Here is a 21799-nt window from a genome sequence, read left to right on the forward strand (position 1 = left end):
GAAGGAGAGATCAGGGTGCTCTGTAGTAGGGGCTCTTCCCGTCCAAGGCTTTGCCCTCTGCACCCTCCCCTCCTCAGGCTAATCACCTTCACAACCACTCCCTTTTCCCAAATGGCATCATAGCGGCTCCCGCTGGGGAAGTACAGGGTTCCTTGGCCATGAAACATGCCGTCCTTCATTTCCCCAACATACTTCGTTTCAGTAGGGAGGATGTACTCAGCGTCGCCCTCCATCCTGCAAGGACAAAGGGAAATCAGCGGACTGTGCAGAGTGGCAGGAGGATCAGAGCGGGCAGGCACAGGAGAGCAAGTGGGAACCTCCTTCTCGGGGCCCTCAGGGGTTACTGTTCCAGTAATATTCTCTTAGAAAACAATGTTTTTGTTTCCCTCAAAAACTAAAAAATGAGAGGGTCTGTGTTGTTGATGGTGGGGGATGGGGCACAGAGTTTTGTTGGTTTGTCTTCGTCCTCACCTAGAGGCTGTCCTGGGGTTCTCACATACCATAACACAGCCCTTGGCAGGCCCAGAGAGGGGAGGGATGTGCCCAAAGCCACACAGTAAACACTGGGAAGCAGAGGCTCAGGCCAGTTTTCCTGGCAGCTGGTTTTGTGTCCTCCCTGTCCCCTATGACCAGCCCACCCCTGCCCTCCCTGTCCCCCATGACCAGCCCACCCCTGCCCTTTACACCACTTGTAGGTAATGGGAAAAGGATGAAATTCAGACAGGGGACATAGGTTTGAATCGTATTTCACCATTTCCTAGATGTATTATCTTGGAGACTTTCTTAAACCTTTTTTTTCTTCTTTCCTTCCTTCCTTCCTTCCCTCCTTCCTTTTTTCCAACAAATCTTTACAGAGCATCTACTATGTATCAACACCTACCACACATGCTGAGTCTGGTCTGCTGGATACAACAAGGTCACAGCAGTGATCAAGGCATATGCCATCCCTGCCATCAAGGGGATTCACGGTCTAGTGGGGGACACAATTAAGCAGTTGCAGAATATGTGGGAATTGCCATGCAGGGGGAAGCAGGCCTCTACAGAAGCCCAGGTCAAGGAAACCCAGCTTGACCAGCTGACCACTTACTTCATATGTGAAGTGGCTGAGATTAATGCCCAAGATCAACCCAGATAATGTATAATGATTTTCCTAGTAAAGGGCCCGACATCCAGTAAGTGCTGAAGAAGTATCCTTTCCTCCATTTCTTCATTTCTGTATTCCTTCCCTATTCTTCCCCAGCTGGCTAGAAGTTATCTCCTCTAACCCTGACCTTCTTTAGACTTTTGTTTGTACGTCTGTTGGATGCTTCACACTTTCTGCCGTGCACTGGAATTGTACTTCTCATATTCCCTATTTAATTAAAGATCTGGAGAGGAAGACCTTGGTATCCTCAGTTCTTAGAATCATGATTCTGTGTAAACAGGTGCCCTGTAAACAGCTACTGCATAAGGAGCAAAGGGAACTGACCGAGGGGATGAAGGAAGATGCCACTGGGGCACAGGCCCCGAGCAGAAGAGCACAACGCTCTTGTGGTCAGACATTGTGGCACAATTTCTGAGCAATGCAGACCTACAGCCGCCAAACCTGAGCACAGGGCACCTCCATGCCTCTGTGACCTTGGGCCAGTTCCTTTGCCTCTCTGAACCTGAGTTTCTCATCCGTAAAATGGGGATAATGACAACACTGCTCTTCTTAATTGAGATAATTAGATGAAATAATAGCTAAAACAATAGCAGAATGCCTCAAATAGAGTAAGAGTTCTATTGTGTTCATTGTTGTGTTTATTCTACTGCAAGACATGAGAGGTTGAGAGAATGCCTTTTCTCCTTTATGTGTTTACTTGAAATCACATCTACCATTTCCGTCTCCATCAAAACCCTTCTCAGAGATTAGACACTGTTCCCTTTTTTTAAACTGCAAACTGGATATCAGTGTGCAAATCTTCTACAGACGTCTCCAGCTCACCCCCAATGAAATTCATCCTCTTTTCCTCCAAAGTGGACCCTCCTCAGAGTTCTCAGTTTCCACAAAAGGTATCAGAATCATCCAGGTTCAAAGCCTAGAGCTAGGCACTGAGCCGGGACTGGAGGCAGTCTCTGAGTGGGAATGGGAGCCTATCAGTTGCCAAGTCCTGGCAATGAACATTCCCAAACTTCTACATCTTTCTTTCCTGCAGCCCCCCCTGCTTCTGCTTTGGTCCAGGGTCCTGCTGCCTTTTACTAGGACAACCATAGGCTCTGACTTGATCTCCCCATCTCTACTCTGCTTCCTTCTCTCCTTCTTTCCCTTCTCTTCCTCTCTCTTGTCTTTCCTCCCATTTTTCTTTTATTTGCTCAAGGCAAAAGCCTTCATTATAAATTAAAAGCAGTTTAAAAGAACAAAGATATAAAGACTCCAATCCATAATGAGGATACACTTACCATATCTCAAATTTCATTCATTCATTCATTCATTCAGCCAACATTTACTGAGTACATAGTGTATGCACTATGAAGAGGGATACAGAAATGAAACAAATTAGATTTCCTAATGCCCAGCCCTACCAAAAATCTATCTATCAGTGGCTCCCCCCACCCATAAAATTATGCACAGTACTCAGATCTCTCTATGCCAGAACATAGATCCACCCTTCCAGCTCTGGCTCTCACTCTCCTCTAGATACGTCCAACACTCCAGTCACACTGAACTGCCTGCTCTTCCACTTGTAAATCCTCTGAACTATTGCCCATGCTGTTCCCTCTGCCTGGAAACATTCTTCACATTGCATCTCTACCCACCTAAATCCTATCCAACCTTCAGGGCCCATCTCAAATATTTTCTCCTCCAGAAAGCCTTCAAGGACTGCACCAACTGGATGTGTCCTCTGTAGGAGCTCAGTAGCAGGGCTCCATAGAAGAAAACACATGAGTTTTGAAGTCACACCTGGGTTGTGATCCCTGATCTGCCCAACACCAGCTAGTACTTTGAGTAAGTTACACAGTTACTCTGAGCCTCACTTTTCCCATCTGCAAAATGAGGATAATATCCATCTCATAGGGTTGCTGTGAGGAGGGGAAGATTCAGGCAAAGCCACTATCTGAAATTATCTTTTCATTTCTTTGTTTATTGGCAATACACCAACTAGACTGTAACTTCCATGACAGTAAGAATCTTGCTTGACATTTTTTATATTTTTATCCCCATATCTAAAACTGGCAGATAGCAAACACACAAGTATGTGTGGAATGAATATACCTCAGCTCTGCTGCTTATTAGATATGTGTCTTTGAGCAAGACACTTTACTTCACTGGGTCTCATTTTCCTGAACTGTGAAATGGGAATAAACAAGCCTACGTGAAGGGTTGTCCTGAAGGTTAAAAGGAATAAAGTTTGTGAAAGCGTCTGGTACAAAGTCTTTTGCAAATGCGAAAAGGCGGCCGTCTTTTCCCAATCACAAATACTCAAGACACAGTGAATCAGATGAGGCTCTTACCTCCCGTCTACATATTCCCCAATATATTGGCTTCCTGTGTACTCCATGGCGCCAGCCTCCAGCCCTTGGGATCCCGAAGTCTCAGTGCGTCCCGTCTCACTATGACAACCAAGACGGGCGGGGCCTAAGCAAAGCCACGCCCCCAGCGCCTGCAGACCTTCTCGACACTGCGCACGCTCTGTGGCGCGCGGTTGGGCAGAGCAGTGCGCCTGCGTGGCCAGCTGCGCAGGCGCAGGCGTGAGGTGGCCCTTTGCGGTCGAAAGGGGAATTCAAGGAGACGGCGGCGACGCGGCTACGGGCGCGTCCTCGGGTTTGGGGCTGCCGCCATCATGCCGGGGATAGTGGAGCTGCCTACTCTGGAGGATCTGAAAGTGCAGGAGGTGAGGCTCGTTCGGAAGCCAGGCAAGCGGGGCATAGGGCTGGAGCTTTTCGGGCCTGGGCCCAGCTCTGCTTCGTCTCACTAGACTGTGGGCCCCGGCCCCCCTTCACGCAGTGCCCCCCCCAACACAAACACAGATCGCTTCCCGGACGCCCCCTCCTCACCTCCGGGAATCGCCTCACCCCAAGCCCATCGTGCAGTGGCTCTGTAGCGCTTTCCTCTCCAAGCCCACCCTGACCCCCAACGATCTGCTTGTCATTTACGTGAATAATGGTACTTTTTCTTAAGCACCAGCCAGGGCGACTTTACTTACTTTAATGTCACTACTTAACCCTTTCCGCGAAGGGAGTATGTAACCCCGGGTGCTCACAGCCCAGCGAGAGAGACAGTCGCTTCCAGGTGGCCTCATCCTTACCGTGTTGGAGTGGAACTAGGAAAAGGAAGCAGCAAGAGGAGATGATACTGGAGAGTGGAGTTGCTGACAGCCCTGGGAGGGTGTTTGGTAATAGGACACTTAAGGCGCTCGTTTATTTAGGAGGATATCATTGAATAATTGCCGTATACGTACACACCGGAGAATAAGAGGTATGGTCCCTGCCCTCATAGAGCTTATAATCTAACGGGGAGACAGACATAAAGAGGCAGTTACAGTACAGTGAAATTTGTGCTGTGAAGTGAAGACAAGACAGTATATACAAATTATTGCAAATATGCCACGCCTTGTCTAGATGTCAGGCAGGATGCCAGTTTATTACTTTACATCCATTAATTCATCACATTCTGCCAGCAGCACTATGATCGAGGGTATTCTTGGTGTCTTCATGTGAAAGGTGAGAAAACAGGCCTTGGGAGTAGAAGTCATTTGCCCAAGGTCATATAGTTTAGTAAGTGGTGGATGGAGCTGGACTGTGAATCCAGGTCTGAGTTTAACACCCGTGCTTTTAAACTCTTGTATTATGGGCAAAAGCTGGAGAGAGTGAGAAGGCTTAGCAGAATGTTTTGTGTCTGGGAGACAAGTGCTCTTTGATGTGATTCTAGGGTTGTGGGAACCTCAGTTGTTGTTAAGCCTGAATGAAGATAGGTACCTCAGACTGGTAGGACTGGGAAGCAGCTTCTACTGCAAGGCCAGACTTATTTTATAAGTGAGGTGGTGGGGAGAGGTGGAAGGTTTTTTTTTTTTTTAAGATTTTATTTATTTATTTGACAGACAGAGATCACAAGTGGGCAGAGAGGCCGGCAGAGAGAGAGGAGGAAGCAGACTCCCTGCTGAGCAGAGAGCCCGATGTGGGGCTCGATCCCAGGACCCTGAGATCATGACCTGAGCCGAAGTCAGAGGCTTTAACCCACTGAGCCACCCAGGCGCCCAAGGTGGAAGGTTTTAAGGCAGAAGAGTGTCATGGCAGGACTGGATAGTAGAAAGGACTAGGCTGCATAAAAGGAGAATGAGGGCAACACTAAAAATTATGTGCCAGAAGTTATATCCCAGAAGTTAAGGGTTTTACTTTCATGACTTCACTTAATCTTAGATGCCTGTGAGAATGGCAACTGTTGTTTTTCGCAGATGAAGGGCTTTTTGCTATGTTCAGGGACTTTAAAGTAAAGTGACATTTATTACGTGGTGGCCTCCTGTATTCAGTCTTTGGTTTCTTGTCCCGCAGTGAAGCTGGGTTAGCCTGAGACTGCTGAATTTTTCATGGGAACTTTAATTTGGGATTCAGCAAACACCCGAGGTTCTACTTCCTGCACGTATTCTGTATCTGGAATAAATTTGCTGTTAGTGTTTATACAGTTGAATTGAAATACAGATAGTTACCTAAATAACTAAAATACAAGACAAAGTGTGATTAAATGCTATGGAAGAGGAGCAGACATAGTTTAAGAGAAGAGAGCAGGATTTAAAGTTGGATCTAAATTCCAGGCCTGACTGCTCTGTTACCTTGATTAGTCACTTGGAGTATTTGCAGACATAATTATTTTATTTGTAAGATGAAATGATTCCAGCTGTATAATTCTCTGAGGCTATAAAGGGAACAGAGAAAGCACTTCTTGGGCATAACGTGAGACTTGGCTAAATGGCATTTGAAGAATAGATTTATAAGCCAAGATGGAGTAATGGGCTTTAAGCGAGGGTTAGATCTGAGCGAAGGTAAGGATGGGAAAATGCAGGGGTCCACTGATGAGTTCTAGGGTCCATGAGTTCAGTGTTCTGAGAGAGCAGCAAGTCCCTTTTTGGAAGCGTCTTGGGTGAGAAGGCTGGATCCAGAGGCTTTAAATACCCCATAAAAAGTTTAGGCTTTGTTCTGCGGTTAAGCCTGAATCCTTCCAGGGCTTTGTTGCTAATTCATTTTAATGGAGTATGATAAGAATTGTCTTTTAGGAAGATCCCTCTGGCAGCTCCTTGAAGAATGGATTGAAGAGAGGAAAAGAAAAGCAAGATTAGTTTTAGTGGCTGTTGAAATAATGAGGAGGCTATTAATGACCTCAACATAATTGGGAACTGCTCACAGAACGGAAGAACAGATTTATCTGGAAGTGATCAGACACAGCAGTGACTTAGGTATCACAGGCAGGAAAGGTTGAGGAGTCTCAGATTTGTGACCTGACAATGGGGCTGAGGAAGCCAGAGGGAGCAGACTTGAGAGACAAATTAAACACGTTTTGGACCTCGTTTTCTTCGGAGTTATAACATATCCCTGTGGAAGAAGCATTCAGAAGCTTAGGCGGGAAACTCCTTGTACACACTGACAGTTTTGAGTAGAAATAATAGCTAATATTTATGATGTGCTAGGCACTGTTCTTAATATTTTTATATGTATTAACTCATTGAAATCCTCAATAGTCCTATCAAATAAGGACAATTATTCCCCATTTTCTACAAATTAAGTAAAATGGAAGGCACAGCATAAATTAAAGACTGTAGAAAGGGGCGCAGACATGGTTTAAGGAAGAGAGCCGGACTGGAAGATTGGTTGTAGATTGGAAGACTTTTTCTGCCTCCCTTTCCACACCTGCAGATTGTATAGACCTGCTGTATGGGGAGGCTGTCAGGAGGGTAAATGAGGAAGATGCTGGAACTCTGTGTTCTTTGGGACAAAGGGAGCTGAATGCGTTTGAGAGGGTATTCACAGTAAGCAGCTGTGAAAAGATGTTGTTTCGGTTGGAGCTCATCAGTCTTCCTGAAGAAGCAGGTGAGGGGAGATGGTGGCATCCAAAGTCCTTTGCCACCTCAGTGGAGGTAATGTAAGACAGAAAGGCCTGACTGAAGGTCACGGTCTGTGAATTCCAGTTCTGCAGTTGCCACTGACCTGCTGCGTCATCTTGAGCACATCTCTTTCCCCAGGAAAGAGATTCGGTGATGGTTATTGTGTTTTATTTTCCTGTGACAGAGCATATTTCTTATGCTCAACAACATGGGTGTGCCTGGATTTTGAAAAGACCTCTACGTTGGTAGGAAAGTCAGGCAAAGAATGCCATAACTTTTTTGGGCACGATAGCTGTGAAGGTATTTGAAAGGTCTTTAAGGCATTTGTCAAGGAAGTAAATATAACTGACTTAATTTTTTAAATATATTAAGTTTTTAAAAGTTTGAATCTTGGGGCGCCTGAGTGGCTCAGTGGGTTAAAGCCACTGCCTTCAGCTCAGGTCATGATCCCAGGGTCCTGGGATCGAGCCCCGCATCCGGCTCTCTGCTCAGCGGGGAGCCTGCTTCTCCCTCTCTCTCTGCCTGCCTCTCTGCCTACTTGAAATCTCTGTCTGTCAAATAAATAAAATATTAAAAAAAAAAAAAGTTTGAATCTTGATTTTTTTTTTTTAAGAGAGGGAGCACGAGTGCATGTGTGCAGGGAGAAGAGGCAGAGGGAGAGGGAGAGAGCTTGCCAAGTGGGCTCACGTCCAGTGCAGAGCCTGACATGGGGTTCGATCCCACAACCCTGAGGTCACAACCTAAGCCAAGATCAAGAGTTGGGTGCCTAATCGACTGAGCCACCTAGATGCCCCTGAGTCTTGATTTTTATTCTCTCAGCTCTTTACAGATAATATAGCAAACAAGAGTATACCATACCTCAATTAACCTAAATAAACTCTTACTATAAAAAACTGTAATACAAAATCTTAGAGATTTTTAAACAAATTTATTAGAGTTGTCATGGCAGATTTTACTTTTATCATAAGTTTATCTTTGCTTTGATCATTGTAACAGGTGTAATGTTAGTAGACATCGTCCTAACTTTGTTCTCCTCTTCCTGTAGTGTGTAGATGAATTATTCTTTTCATCTTTCCTTGCCATTTATCGTATTAATAATTTAACCTAAGCTATGTGAAATTCATAAAAAATAAAATTATAGGGGTGCCTGGGTGTCACATTCGGTTAAGCATCGGACTTGGTTTCAGCTCAGGTCACGATCTCAGGGTTGTGAGATAGAGCCCTATGAGGCTCCACACTCAGTAGGGAGTCTGCTTGAGACTCTCCCTGCCCCTCCCCTCCATGTGCACACTCTCTCTCTCTCTCTCTCAAATCTTTAAAACATAAATCATTATGAAATTTTTAATATAAAAATAATAACATTATTCTCACATAAGAATTCTTAATAAATATTTACAAATCAAATCCAGTAATACCTTAAAGCATAATACACTGTGGCAGAGTAGATTTTATTCTATCTATAACGGGAGAGTTTTGGAAAATCTATTAGTGCTCTACACTTATCGATTAATGAAAAAGAAACCTGAAATTTTCAGTCTTTCCAAAAAGAACAGTAAAACAAAGCCAGTTCAGATTAGAAGGAAACTTCCTTACTGAGGAATATCCAAAAACTGTATCCCAGACAACAGTGACAAACGTTGTACCAAACTGTGCTTTAAAGTCTAGAAAAAGGCAAGAGTGCCTACTGCCATTGCTAGAGGTTTGGTCAAAGCAATGAGATAGGGAAAAAGGAGGAAAAAAAAGATACAAATAGCAGAGAGGAAGGGCGGTAGTTTTTACTTATAAACAGAAGTTTTTCCTCTTAATTGTCATTAGTTTTGTATCAGAGCTGAGTTCAGAAAGATCTGGCTAGAGAGGAGACAATAGTGTACAAACAAGCAGTAACGAATTTGAGAATCTGTTAGAAAAAAATATCCTATTAAGTGTATGAAACTGTTAAAATACTCTGAAATTAAACAAGAAATGTGCAAGGTTCCTATATGACTGAAGCTCTAATTTTAACCAAAGAGCATAAGAATGACCTGAAGAAGAGGAGGGACATGCTTTATTTTGGTGAGAAGGCATAATGCATGTAGTCTTGTCTCTTCTGTGAGTGTTGGATCCCCGTCCCTGGCACGCAGTGAGCACTCACCAGCTACTTGTGCTAGACACTATTTTGGGTGCTCAGTAGGCCACGATAAACATGACATTTAATTATAGCTCCATTTCGGGAGAATTGACATCTGTAGTCTCAGCTCTCTGTTGAAAAACAATCCCTACCCTCTTGGAGCTTATATTCTAGTGATCACACACAGAGTGACCACTGATGATAGCTTTTATAAGGTCAGTAGAAAAAGATCCTCTGAGGAGATAAAATTTGAACAGAGACCCGATACTGTAAACATGCTTGTTCCCTCTGATATAATACATGACTAAACTTTGTGCAGTTCCAATGCAAATTATCGGACGAAGGGATTCAGCTGAAAGAAAACGGAAGTGACTTTGAAAGGGAGGAACAATGAGGAGGGTGGTCCTCCCGGAGAACCAACGTTCTAAGTTCTAGTAATGAAAATGTTGTGGTATGGGCCCAGGAAAAGGCAGTGCACAAAGGTGGCCAGCAGACCCTTGCTGCGGATGCAGTTAGAGGGACCCTGGCCTGTGTGCAGTCCCCTGTGAGTGAGCTGTAACCACGCTCTTTCTCAGGAAAGTGTCTGGGGAGGCAAGTGAGAGATTGACATCGTTACAGGGTGGCTACCTTGGATATAGTCTGTAGTTGTAAAAAATTCAAAAATTTTAGTACTTTATTGTTAGTAATAACTTTCCGGACTAGGTGTCCTCTTATGATCCCTTCCAGACTTATCTTCTGTGATTCTGTAGTCTTCTGGGAAATTGATCTGTTCTGTCACTTTTATTCCTGAAAAGGAGACTCATCAAGGGGTCCCAGAGTTAGGGCCCTCCATCATCCTTCAGAGCTCCGCTTTTCAGAGAGCTAAGGGTTGTTAGGGCTCCCGTTTCCTATGTCTTAAATGGGGAAAGTAATGTCAACCTAATGAGATTACTGTGAAGGTATATAGAACATCATGCGTGTGAAAGAGCCTTGTGATTTCTAAAGCAGCGGAGATCACGAGGGATTATTATGGGAGCCCCTGTCTAATTGTCATGGTGGAGGTAGACCAGGGCTCCCTCCTCCGCCAGAGTGCTGCTCTGTTGTGAGCAGCAGGAGGTGAAGATGAGGAAGTGATACCCTGGTCACAGATCTGTGGTCTGTCTCCCGCTGTCCTTTCTCCAGGTGAAAGTCAGTTCTTCGGTGCTCAAAGCTGCCGCCCATCACTATGGAGTTCAGTGTGATAAGCCCAACAAGGAGTTCATGCTCTGCCGCTGGGAAGAAAAAGACCCCAGGCGGTGTTTAGAGGAAGGCAAGCTCGTCAACAAGTGTGCTCTGGACTTCTTCAGGTAACGGTCTTTGACATCAGTGCTGCGGGGCTGAAACATGTAGGTGTCTATCCCGGTGAACATTAAGTGAAGGAAGAGTTGGGTAGGAAATGCAAGACCTTGAAGTCTGATAGACCCAAAAAGCCTACAGTAAGTGATGCAGTTATTTTTGTTACTTGTTTTTATTATTTGGTGTGTTCTTTAATATCGTGAATGTTAATTTCCAAATTATAGAATACTGCGTTATCTTATATAGGATTGTTAGGAAAAATTTGTAGAAGTACGTAATGACAGCTCAGCACACTGCTTGCTAACAGGAATTCACTAGATTGCTGTTACTACAGAACACTCAGTTACTGTGGAGTGAAAAGTGTGTACAGAGTCAAGGTATTAAGTAGGCCATTATGCTTGATACTGTAAGTAAAAAAAAATCCAGATTGTAATTGTAGAGAAATGTTTTGACAGACTCTCTTAAAAGAGACCGAAACTCCACTTGAAGGGAATTGGCTTGCGTAGCTGTAAAGCCCAGGAATAGGACTGGGAGTGGGCAGGGCTGGAATCGAAGGGCTTTCATAATTTCATAACTGCTTGGTATCTTTTTGCCTCGCTTCTCCTCCCCCAATCTCCTAGTTCTGTTTTTCTCTGTCAGGTTCATTTTCAGAGAGACTCTTTGCTTGCTGTAGCAGAAGTGGCCTCCAGCCACTCCACACCGCTGTGCTGCTTGCCTAGTACACGTAGACCAGCCGTGCCAGTTGTCCATTGGTGTGAGCAGGGCTCCCGGGACCGAGTCTCATTGGCCTGGCTGCTTGAGTTCATATGCATATCTTTGAATCAGGTGTGTTTCAGGAGATAAAATGCTGTGCTTGGTCAGGCCTAAAGTGGGGAGTAGACTTAGATTCAGCTAAACCACTCTGCTGAGAGATAGGGAGGGATTGTTCCCCAAAAGGAAATTGGAAGGATGTTACAGAAGAATGGGGACCGACTGCTGGCTAGGCAAAATCCGCAGATGTCCACTACAGTGACGGGAGAGGGAAAAATCAAATTTCCTTCACATAATAGCTGCTTTCCTTCTTTCTTGGTTCTGCTGTATTTGTCCATATGCAAAGATATTTTTATGGTTAGAGTCGTCGTAATGTGTGGCTTAGAAAATTCATTTTCCCCCGAAACTATTGGGAGCATTCTTTCCCACTGCTAGATTGTCTTCATGACCATCGTTTTTTAATGGCTGTATAATATTCCACCAGCAGGTAAACCAACCCTAATTTGCCTGACCAATTCCTGTTATTAAACATCATTTCCGCCCCCCGGGTTTTGATTGTTTTAGATAAATCTGCAGTGATTACCTTGTGTGTAGCTCTTTTTCTCTTTTTAATTAATTCCATGGCATAAATTTCTCAGCAGTGAGATTATGCTATAGAAAGACTTTGAATATTACTTATGGCTCTTGGACTGTAGTTGTCATTTTTTTAAAAGTTGGGTCACTTTATGCTGCCCTCAGCACTGTTTCTTTTTCTACCTTACCGGCATTGTATAGTAAGTATTTGACAGGTACAAAATGATATTTTATTCTTGCTTGAATTTGCATTGGTTTGATTGCTAACTAGCTTATGTGTTTACTTTTTAAACTTTTCTAAGAGAACTTTGGAAAACAATTTCTGCTTTGGCCTAGAGGTAGTACCTTCAAGTGGGAAATGTTTGGATTTCACAAGCTCCCGAGGTGCCCAGCTGCCTCCATGAGAGGTTGCTGCCTCCATGCTGAAGTTGCTCTTTGCAGGCCTTAGGAGGTAATAGTTGGGTATGGGTACCGGGGTAGCAGGGTCCAGAAGAGACTGAGTACTCCAGTAATGTTAGCAGCTCTTCCGCTGTCCCATGCTGGAGGAATTAAAACACTGGCATTGGAAACAGTAGCCCGCTACCAGCGTGATTCTCAAGGGAGAGGGGTGCGGTTTGGTGTACTGTGGGCATCCTCGTCAGTGAGGCTAGGGGCCGTTCAGAAGAGCTACGTGGGCTTTGCTGGTCTTCCTTCTTTCATGTGCACACCCCACCACCCCAAGGTTACACTAGCATCCCTGGAAAGGTACGTAAGAAGCTGGGAACATTGGTTGCTTCCTAGGAGGGAAACCCAGCAAGAATGGAAAGCAGCTTTTTCACTGCGTATTTCCTGTATCCCATCTCTGAGGTTCTTCCTGAGCTGTGTGAAGTAAGATTCCCGTGTTGAGTGTAGCTGGATTCTTAGAGTACAGCAAGCAGCACTTTCTGGTCATGATTCCATTGGGGGAGGGAGAGTGCTGTGCATTTCTTCCAGTGCCTCATGTGAGGCTTTCACTTAAAATAATGGTATTTTATTCTTCCTCGAATTGGCATTTATTGGATTACCAGCAAGGCTGAATGGCAAGAGAAGGGAGTTCTGCAAAATAATTGAGACTTCTCTCTTACACACAAAAGTTACTTTTTCTTCAACCATTTTTGGTGGTCACTAAATGAATTACATGCTACCTTGCTTCTTAACAGAGACCTCCAAATGTAATTTAACTTTTTTAATGACAGATTAATCTGTTTCTGTTCAGTGCATTACTAGAGTGAGGGCTCTGAACTGTGAGGAGCATAAGGTGGTTTGCCTCCGCACTGAATGACCCCCGGATCTTCCGCTTGTTGGTTTGTGTATTTGTCTTTTACAGTTCTGTCTTTTCCTTTGCCATTGTCTGTCACCTCTGCCTTCTGTCAGCGTGCCTGTCTCAGATTATGCTGCCTCTTCCAAGTTTGCTAAACTGATCATCTTTAGAACTGGATCTAAAGGAAAGAATACGTAGACCCTAAGTGAGGAGTGTTCTGTGTAAAATACATGTGCCTCAGACCACAGTCTTCACATTTCAACTCATTTAGTTTTGCTGCATAAATAAATGAGGTCGTCTTCCTCAGAAATCTTTTTCTACTTACTGGTTCTCAATCTGAGGATCTCCAGATTGTCTGTAAGTGAGGTAAGAGCATCTGCTCTCCTACCTTTCAGAAAGCAAGGCTGTGCTTTTGAGGTCGGTGCTTACTTTTCCCCTACTTCTCTGTTTTTCATTATTTTGCAAGGAGCTATCCCTAACCTAGCCCTCTTTTCCAGGCAGATAAAGCTTCACTGTGCGGAGCCTTTTACAGACTATTGGACCTGCATCGACTACTCTGGCCTGCAGCTATTTCGTCGCTGCCGCAAACAGCAGGCCAAGTTTGACGAGTGTGTGCTGGACAAGCTGGGCTGGGTGCGACCTGACCTGGGAGAGCTGTCCAAGGTAAAAAGTCTCCTACGGGGACTCTTGCCTTCTGACTGAGGGGTGGGTAAGGGCAGGACGGGCGGTCAGAAAAGGGTCTTCTGTGAGTACAGATCGGATGGGAAAAATCTATTTATGAAACAGGTTAATGAGGGAGTGATTATACACAATCCAGAAGGGAGGTTATTTGATAAAAATATTCCTTTAAATAGATCGTCCAGCATGTGCAGATTTGTTTTTGTTTAATTAGCTAATTGGAGAACAGAAGGGAGGAGATGAGGAGAGACACAATGTTAGGGGCACTGGCAGTTGAAATCATTGAAGTTACCCTGGAATTCAGAGAGGAAGTAGGACCGAGGTATGCTGGATTCCACAGGCCAGATTTATCAGTACCTGAGATTTTTAGAAGTGTATCCCTGTAGTTTAAAAAGCACATTTTCCTACTTTGTTCTGTATTTCCTATCTCAGTCATGACACCACCATCTCTTGAAACATCAGAAACCTCGATGTCTTTTTTCTTCATGTCCCTTTCTCCCTTTATAAAAAATCATCAGTTCCTGTAGATAAGCATTTCCTGGATGATTTTTTTGAGTCCTCTCACTGTCCCCACATCTGGAACAAGAGTTCTTAACTTAGGCTGTGCGAATATCTGGGAGGGGAGGGTGGGCCTGTTCAGATGTTAGAAGACCTTGTATCACCTGAAATTGAAGAATTTAGGCTACATTACATCTTCACTATAGGCATGATCTGTATAGAAAATAAATAATCACTTTCTTTTCAAAACTTTTCCGGGGGCTTGCCCTTGCTTGCAGTATTCTGGCTTACAAGAGCCTGTGTGATCTGACTTACCCTGATGCTGCTGTTTTGTTTTGTTTTTAAAGATTTTATTTATTTATTTGACAGAGAGAGATCACAAGTAGGCAGAGAGGCAGGCAGAGAGAGAGGGAAGCAGGCTCCCTGCTGAGCAGAGAGCCCGATGCGGGACTCGATCCCAGGACCCTGAGATCATGACCTGAGCCGAAGGCAGTGGCTTAACCCACTGAGCCACCCAGGCGCCCCTGTTTTGTTTTGTTTTTGAGAGAGGGGGTGGGGTGTGGAGCAGAGGGAGAAGAGAATCTCACGATTCTCGCACAGGGTTTGATCTCATGACCCTGAGATCATGACCTGAGCCGAAATCAAGAGTCAGACACTTAACCAACTGCACCACCCAGGTACCCCGACCTACTCCTGCTTCTTGAGCCTCATCGTCCTCCATTACCTCCGGGACAGATAGTTGGCAGGATGGCAGGGAAAACTCAGGTTTGAGTGGAGGAAGATAGTACTACTGAGTCACTGTGGGATCCTGAGCAAATTGCTGTTTCCTGTCCTACCACATCTCCAAAATAGGACCAGTATTCATCCCTAGTTTTCTGTGAGGATTAAGCTTGAGAGCTTTTGTGAACGTCCAGCCTAACGCCTGGTGCGTAGGTCCACAGTTCGCCCTTGTTGTATAGTATCTTTACGTATAGTATCTATGTTGGGTCTTAAGCTTGGTGTCATAAGTGGATGAGTGGTTTAGCAATTGCGTTTTGCTTTTGTCCAGAGTGATCATCTTCAGATGTCTTCTTTTGCTGCCTGCACAAATCACTTTAAATTGTGGATAACTCTGTTGGAAGGTGGTGGGACCTACGCATTTACCAATGAAAACAACCTTTTCTCATTTCTGTCTCTAATCAAAGGAGAATTAACAAATCCTGCTGTTAAGAAAGCATATAGATTTCTGAACCTTTGTGTTAACGTTTTTAAAAACCTATAAAATACTATCTTGTTTTCAAAAGTTTATTTCTTTAAGAGGATTATCAGTTTTAGTCATACTTAAAATCAGAATCCTGTAATCTTTTTTTAGAAGAAACGTCATGACCAGCTAGATAAAGCCTAACTTGTAGTTGCATTCACCTCTGCATTCTGCGTCCACCGGCTTGCCTCTCCCCGCTCTGTGCCCCTGGCCAGTTTCTACTCACTCTTCTGCCCTCAGCTTCGATGTCAGTGTCGTTTGAAGTTTCCAACCTTCCTAACCAGTTGCTCTCTCCCCCCGATAATTCCACCATCGGGGGAAGGCTAACATTGACAGTAACTTAGGGAGCACCCGCGAAGCATCAGGCACCTGACTGTGTAGTATCCTAATAGCACTGTCAGCCGGTAGCCCCATTGAGAGATGGGAAATTGAGCATTGGGTAGACTGCCCAAGGTTGTGTACCTAGCAGTTAGTTTGACCACATGCTTCTGCTCCTTTTCTCTTCCCATATGATACAGACGAGGAAGTTGGTTTCTTGTTCTTGCCACAATAATCTGTCCTTTTAAGGGGTCTGTTCTTTACTTTAAATTTAAGAAACATGTTTCTAGATTTATTTCATACATATCTTATTTCATACATATCTTATTTCATACATATCTTGAATCCTGAAAGGAGCTTCATGTGCCAGGTGGAGGCACTTGGAGGAACTCTGTCAAGCAATAAGGAACCATTAGTGATCTCTGTGGTGGAGAAAGGAGAACACTGTTCTAAAAAACAAGCAAACAGCTACTCTGGACCTGTAGACAGAAGGCTGGGTCCCTGCTCCAACTCTGACATGGAGCGTGTATCTTGATCACGGGCAGGTTAGCCTCCCTGGTCCTCACCTGTGAACTACAGATAATAATGTCTGACAGTGTGGTTATAGTAATAATTGTGCTATTGTGTTCCTGAAAGCTGCACTCACAGTAAATGGTTTTTGAATTTATGCAGATGGGAAGACTCATCAGTCATATCATAGGGAGTGACTTAAAGATCAGACCACTACATAACAACATTGTTAATAACTGTGGCCTTGTCTTTCCATTTCTCTGTGTGTTTCCTCATCTTTAAAGTGAGAACAAGCTGGCGCCGTCGCTTAGCTGGTTAAAGCGCCTGTCTGGTAAAGTGAGAACAATTGCTGGTGGGTTTCTGATGGAGATTTTGTGACCATCGGGGCTGATGTGGATGTGACCACCTTCCGTCTCTCTCCTGTTACCATCGTGTAGTGCTCCAGCGAGCTGCCAGGCCTGTTGGCTTGGCTCTCCCGGTTCTGGTCCTGCCCCTCTCTGATCTAGCTTCTGTACCTTCCAGCCTGCAGATGTGCTTGAACTGCTTCCCTGCTTCAGTGCACCTGTTACCACCGGGGTCACATTCAAACACTGCACACATCGTCCGGTACCCTTCACTGTCAGGCCTTTGTCGGCCAGTGTAGTATGTTATTTAAAAGTACAGGCTTTGGAGTAGGCAGATGTGGCTTCGAGGACTAGTTTTCCCACTGGTAGGCAGGTGGCCACAGGGAACCTCTGGGAGATGATCTCATGGGAGTTTGAGAATGAAATGGAGTACGGTGCTCAGTATCATTTCTGGCGGGTGCTTGCGTAGGTGCCTCTTTTCCCACCACTATTCATGCAGCCTTTGCTTCGCTGTTCTAAAGATATGCCTCTCTGTGTACATACATACTGATTACCTGGAATGTCTTTCTCCTGCTAATCTTTCTGCCTGGCTCATGGGCATCCTTTAAGATGACGCTAAAGGTTACCCCCTCTGAAATCATCCACCTCCCAGCCTTCAGGACGGGTTACATGTGCACAGTCCTTGCTCTAAATCCTGAGTCCTAAGTGCCAGCATTTAGTTCCTGCCTCAGTTGTGATAATTTGGCTAGGAAGTTTTGGTTGATTTTCTTGTCTGGCTCCCTCGAGGACAGTGTGTGTCTTGTTCCCTACTGTTTCTGAACTTTTACCACATGGAACACCCCAGAGAAGTCTTTCTTAAATGTTTGTTCAAAGGTCAAGTGAGTCCAACTATGGTTTGCTGGGGCTTGAAAAAAGATGGGTAGTTGGGAAAGCAGGACCAGAGAGGAAATGCTGGGAAGTACGTTCTTGGTCTCAGACTGTTCCACCTGACCTTAGCCTTGCTTCTGTCCTCTTCACCCCTCACAGGTCACCAAAGTGAAAACAGATCGACCTTTACCAGAGAATCCGTATCACTCAAGAGCAAGACCAGAGCCCAACCCTGAGACTGAAGGGGAGCTGAAACCTGCCAAACATGGCAGCCGCATTTTTTTCTGGACCATGTGAAGATGGCTCCATGGTGCACACTGAGTCTCTTGCCCAGACAACCACTGCTGAAATTCCCATGCAGTTTGCATCGACCGATAGAGTGTTCTTTCCGGGATCACAAACTTAACAAAAAAGTTAATTTATGTGACTTGGCAGATATTCTATACCATTTCCTGGCCATTAAAAATTTTAAAGGAAACAGTTGTATTTTATTATGTTTTATATAACCTTTTGGCCTTTAAAGATGACTTCCCTTTGCTTGTTCTTCTTGCGGTCCTGCCTGCTTCTCTCTCTTCGCTTGAAGTAGGCATTCACCAGTGTGGCCGGGGGAGCCACATTCGACGAGGCAGAAATGACTGTGTAAAGGAAAGGCCCTCTTACCTCTCTGTGTTCACGCGTTTTGAAGTCTTACCTCTCTCCTCATCCAACATCTCAGACAAACAGCTTTTCCTAAAGGTCATACAAGGGAAGTGTCCAGGATAGGAGAAGTGAAGAAATGTTTGAGCCTTGTGACTCAGGCCATGGGAGGGGCCTCCTGGCTGGGTTTTAGGCAGTCTTGCTCAAAGTTTCTTAAAGAACCAAACTTCCACCACTTCCCCTTGATATCCCATCCTCAAGCATTATAACCCAGATGTTTTTCCTGATAGACAAGGGAGGTGGAGGCTGAACTCCCAGCTCCAAAGCCAGGAAGTCGGGAGGTCTGAGTGTCAATTCCAACCTTGGGTGTGTTCCTTAACCTCTTCTGAGAGAGGTTGAATTTGAGGACAAACTAAAGGCAACATGCTTATCTACCTCCTGGGCAGGTTAAAGCCACAAGTCTTTATAAAGCTCTGGTTCAAAGCACTATTATGTCCTTATTTTCCCTTTCATTCAGTTCCTTTTTCACTACCAGGCTATTTCCTCTGCATCTGACTGGGTCGCTCTACACCCTTCTGCTGGTGGCCTTCAGTTGTACATGGCCCTGCGTAAGTCCGTTGCAACTCCCTGGGCTTTGGTTTCCTTTTGTGGCACTCTAAAAAGCAGAGTTGTCCTATAAGTCTTTCCAAAGGCCTTTCTAACTCCCACTCCAGAGATCCCAGGCGGGAGAGTCCTGGGAGGCATTGGAGGAGGTACAGGGCCTGTTGCCCAAAGTGTCACCACAGCTCAAAGACAAAGCCCTGTGTGATCGGCCTGACCCCTACCCCACAGTTGGGAGCACTTTGGGGGAACCTCACTCTCACCTGTTCTGCAAAAGTTCCTGGCTGGCTGCCTTTGCCTTATTCTTGAAATTAATGTAGAAAAAGAATAGATTCTTAAATTTTATTTTATTTATAAATAAATTTTTATTTATATAAAATTTATAAGTAAAATTTATTAATTTTTTTAGATTTTATTTATTTATTTGACAGATCACAAGTAGGCAGAGAGGGGGAAACAGGCTCCTCACCAAGCAGAGAGCCCGATGCGGGGCTCAATCCCAGGACCCTGAGGTCATGACCCAAGCCAAAGGCAGAGGCTCAACCCTCTGAGCCACCCAGGCACCCCAGATTCTTAAATTTTTTTTTTAAGACAATTTTTTTTTAAGATTTTATTTATTTGACAGAGATCACAAGTAGGCAGAGAAGCAGGCAGAGAGAGAGGAGGAAGCAGGCTCCCTGCAGAGCAGAGAGCCCGATGTGGGGCTCGATCCCAGGACCCTGAGATCATGACCTGAGCTGAAGGCAGAGGCTTAACCCACTGAGCCACCCAGGAGCCCCCAGATTCTTAAATTTTAAAAACAGCTAAGGCAACCTCTATTAACCTGTTGGTGGCCAAGTAGGCGGAAGCCACCCCCGGGATGGGAAAGGTACGAGCATGCTCATGGATTTGCATTTATGTGACACCAAGCTATGTGTTGCTTCTTAGATTTTTTCTGCAAAAGAAGCTGGTACCCGCATGAGGAGTAAATATTTGTTGAGCACGGTGCATTGTGCCCAGTGCTTCCCATGTGCCAACTCTCAGTGCTCAGGCTTTGAAAGAGTCTGTCCGGTCCATTTCACAAAGGAACACTAACTTAGGGAGTGGCGGAGAAGCCCGGGTCCTGACGAGAAATAGCAGGTGTGGGAGCCACATGAAGACTGGCTCCAGTGGCCACGCTTGTTCTTTGAAGACAGTGGTTCTCAGCCTTGGGTGCGAGTTCAAGTCATCTGGAGACCCTCGAAAGCCTGTGTCTGGTTCCTGCCCCCCAGTGATTCTGATTTAATTGGTCTGCCAGGGCCTGGAGCTCTTTTTATTATTATTTTTTAAGATTTTATTTATTTGACTAGAGGGAGAGATCACAAGTAGGCAGAGAGGCAGGCAGAGAGAGAGAGGAGGAGGAAGCAGGCTCCCTGCTGAGCAGAGAGCCCAATGCGGGGCTCAATCCCAGGACTCGGGGATCATGACCCGAGCCGAAGGCAGAGGCTTTAACCCACTGAGCCACCCAGACACCCTGGGCTTGGAGTTTTTGAAAGATCTCGAGGTTACTCCAAGGTCCAGCCAGGGGATAGGTCACTGATCGTACATATAAAGCAGACCCAGGTTAAGCACTACTAAGTAGGAAGTGGCTAAACAGATTCAAACCCAGATACATCTGGTTCCGAAATCCATACTCTTAGTATGTATTACTGCATATAAATCATGTGAGATCTTAAAATGAAGATTCTGGTTCAATTGGTCTGGAGTAAGTGCTGAGGTTTCTAGTAAGCTTTGTGTTGGTGCTGATGGCTGCTGGATGTGGACCACACTTTGGTTAACAAGGGAATAAACCACCTTTCTGAGTGGAAGAGCTCCAGCTGATGGATCCATCCTGTTGTGGGGTCGAGCTCCAGGTCCCCCCTGATAATTCACCTTTTTAGAATCAGAGCAACAAGGCCCGAGCTGTTAATGACTGCAAATTCAATTGTAGGATGTTTTAACTTTTGCCCAAGTTGGACAGAAGTTCTTGCCTTTCCCCCCCACCTTGCTTTGAATTCCTTGGACGAAGAAACTAACATTTGGCTTTCCTGTATTCTTGGTGGAATTACACCACATCATAGCCTTCTAGGACCAAAGCGTCTAAGCAAAGATAGAATCCCCCAACCTCTCAGAACAAACGCGGCTCTCAATTTCAGTAGGTGAAAGGTCACAGAACAATTTGAAAGCAGTTAGTGCAAAGAATCTCCGAGCAGGGCTTCAAATAAGAGAATCTTCCTGCTGGTTTGGCTCGAGAATAATGAGACTAATTCCTCCCATTTCCAAAGGAAATTTATCTGCCCCTTTTCCTCTGCCCAGCCTGTTCCTGTCTTCCCTATCTGAGCGAGTGGTGTCTCCATCCTTCCAGAGTCAAACATGAGACGCACCTTTTGACTCCCGCTCACTCCTCTCCGAGTTCCAGTCCAACACGCAGCCCTGTTGAGTTCCTTCCATAATCTCCCACATTTGTTACTTCCGTTTTTATCTGTCACTGTCCTTGCTTGTTTTTGTTCCCCTCGCCTGGGTTGTTAACACCGCTTCCGGATGGGTCTTCCTACCGCCACCTTGCCCTCCAGTGCACCCTCTGACTTGCTGCATGTGCCTCTTACTGCTCAAAAACCTTCCGTGGCTGCTGAGTGGCTATTGACTGGGACCAAATCCTTACTGGCATTCTGACATTCCGTAATCTGGCCTTAGCGTAACCCATTTCCCCGCCATTATCTTCTCCTTATCATGTGCCCCACCGTCTCCCAGGTGCCATTCCTCAGCACTGTTCTCTGGTTTCCTGGTCATCACTGATGCTGTCATCCACTTGCTGGGAAACAACCCTTCCCCCATCTCTGCCTCTTGAAAGTCTACCCATCTCTCAAGGCAAACACGAATGCTGTCTTCCCCAGGAAGTGTCCCCTTCCTACAGCCAGAAGTGGTCTTTCCTGCCCCTTTGTTCCCAGGACACAATATAACACATGGGTTGAGCACAAGGGATCTGGAGTCGGGCTGCCTGGATCTGAACCCAGCCTCTTTCTCTCCAGAGGC

The 21799-nt window shown here is 45.2% G+C and overlaps 2 protein-coding genes across 4 annotated transcripts in view; one reads left to right on the forward strand and one right to left on the reverse strand.

The window, feature by feature from the left end:
* Window positions 1-5038, reverse strand: part of MORN5 (MORN repeat containing 5) — a 29343-nt gene extending 24305 nt beyond the window's left edge. For 2 of the 3 annotated variants that reach the window (XM_046023446.1, XM_046023448.1), the window contains exons 1-2: window positions 3475-3553; window positions 87-234 (exon numbers count right to left, since the gene is read on the reverse strand). In XM_046023446.1, the coding sequence (XP_045879402.1) occupies window positions 87-234; window positions 3475-3521 (195 nt within the window). In that variant the 5' untranslated portion in view covers window positions 3522-3553. Of the gene's footprint in view, window positions 1-86; window positions 235-3474; window positions 3554-4166 lie in introns of those variants that run through there. The other variant, XM_046023447.1, reaches the window with a different exon arrangement.
* On the forward strand, window positions 3699-18011 carry NDUFA8 (NADH:ubiquinone oxidoreductase subunit A8). The gene is made up of 4 exons (XM_046023445.1): window positions 3699-3854; window positions 10324-10487; window positions 13576-13741; window positions 17693-18011. The coding sequence occupies exons 1-4, from the start codon at window positions 3804-3806 to the stop codon at window positions 17828-17830; spliced, it is 519 nt and encodes a 172-aa protein (XP_045879401.1). The 5' UTR covers window positions 3699-3803; the 3' UTR covers window positions 17831-18011.
* Window positions 18012-21799: the final 3788 nt, after the last annotated feature.

Source organism: Meles meles, chromosome 11, assembly GCF_922984935.1.
Source record: "Meles meles chromosome 11, mMelMel3.1 paternal haplotype, whole genome shotgun sequence".
Classification (NCBI taxonomy): Eukaryota; Metazoa; Chordata; class Mammalia; order Carnivora; family Mustelidae; genus Meles; species Meles meles.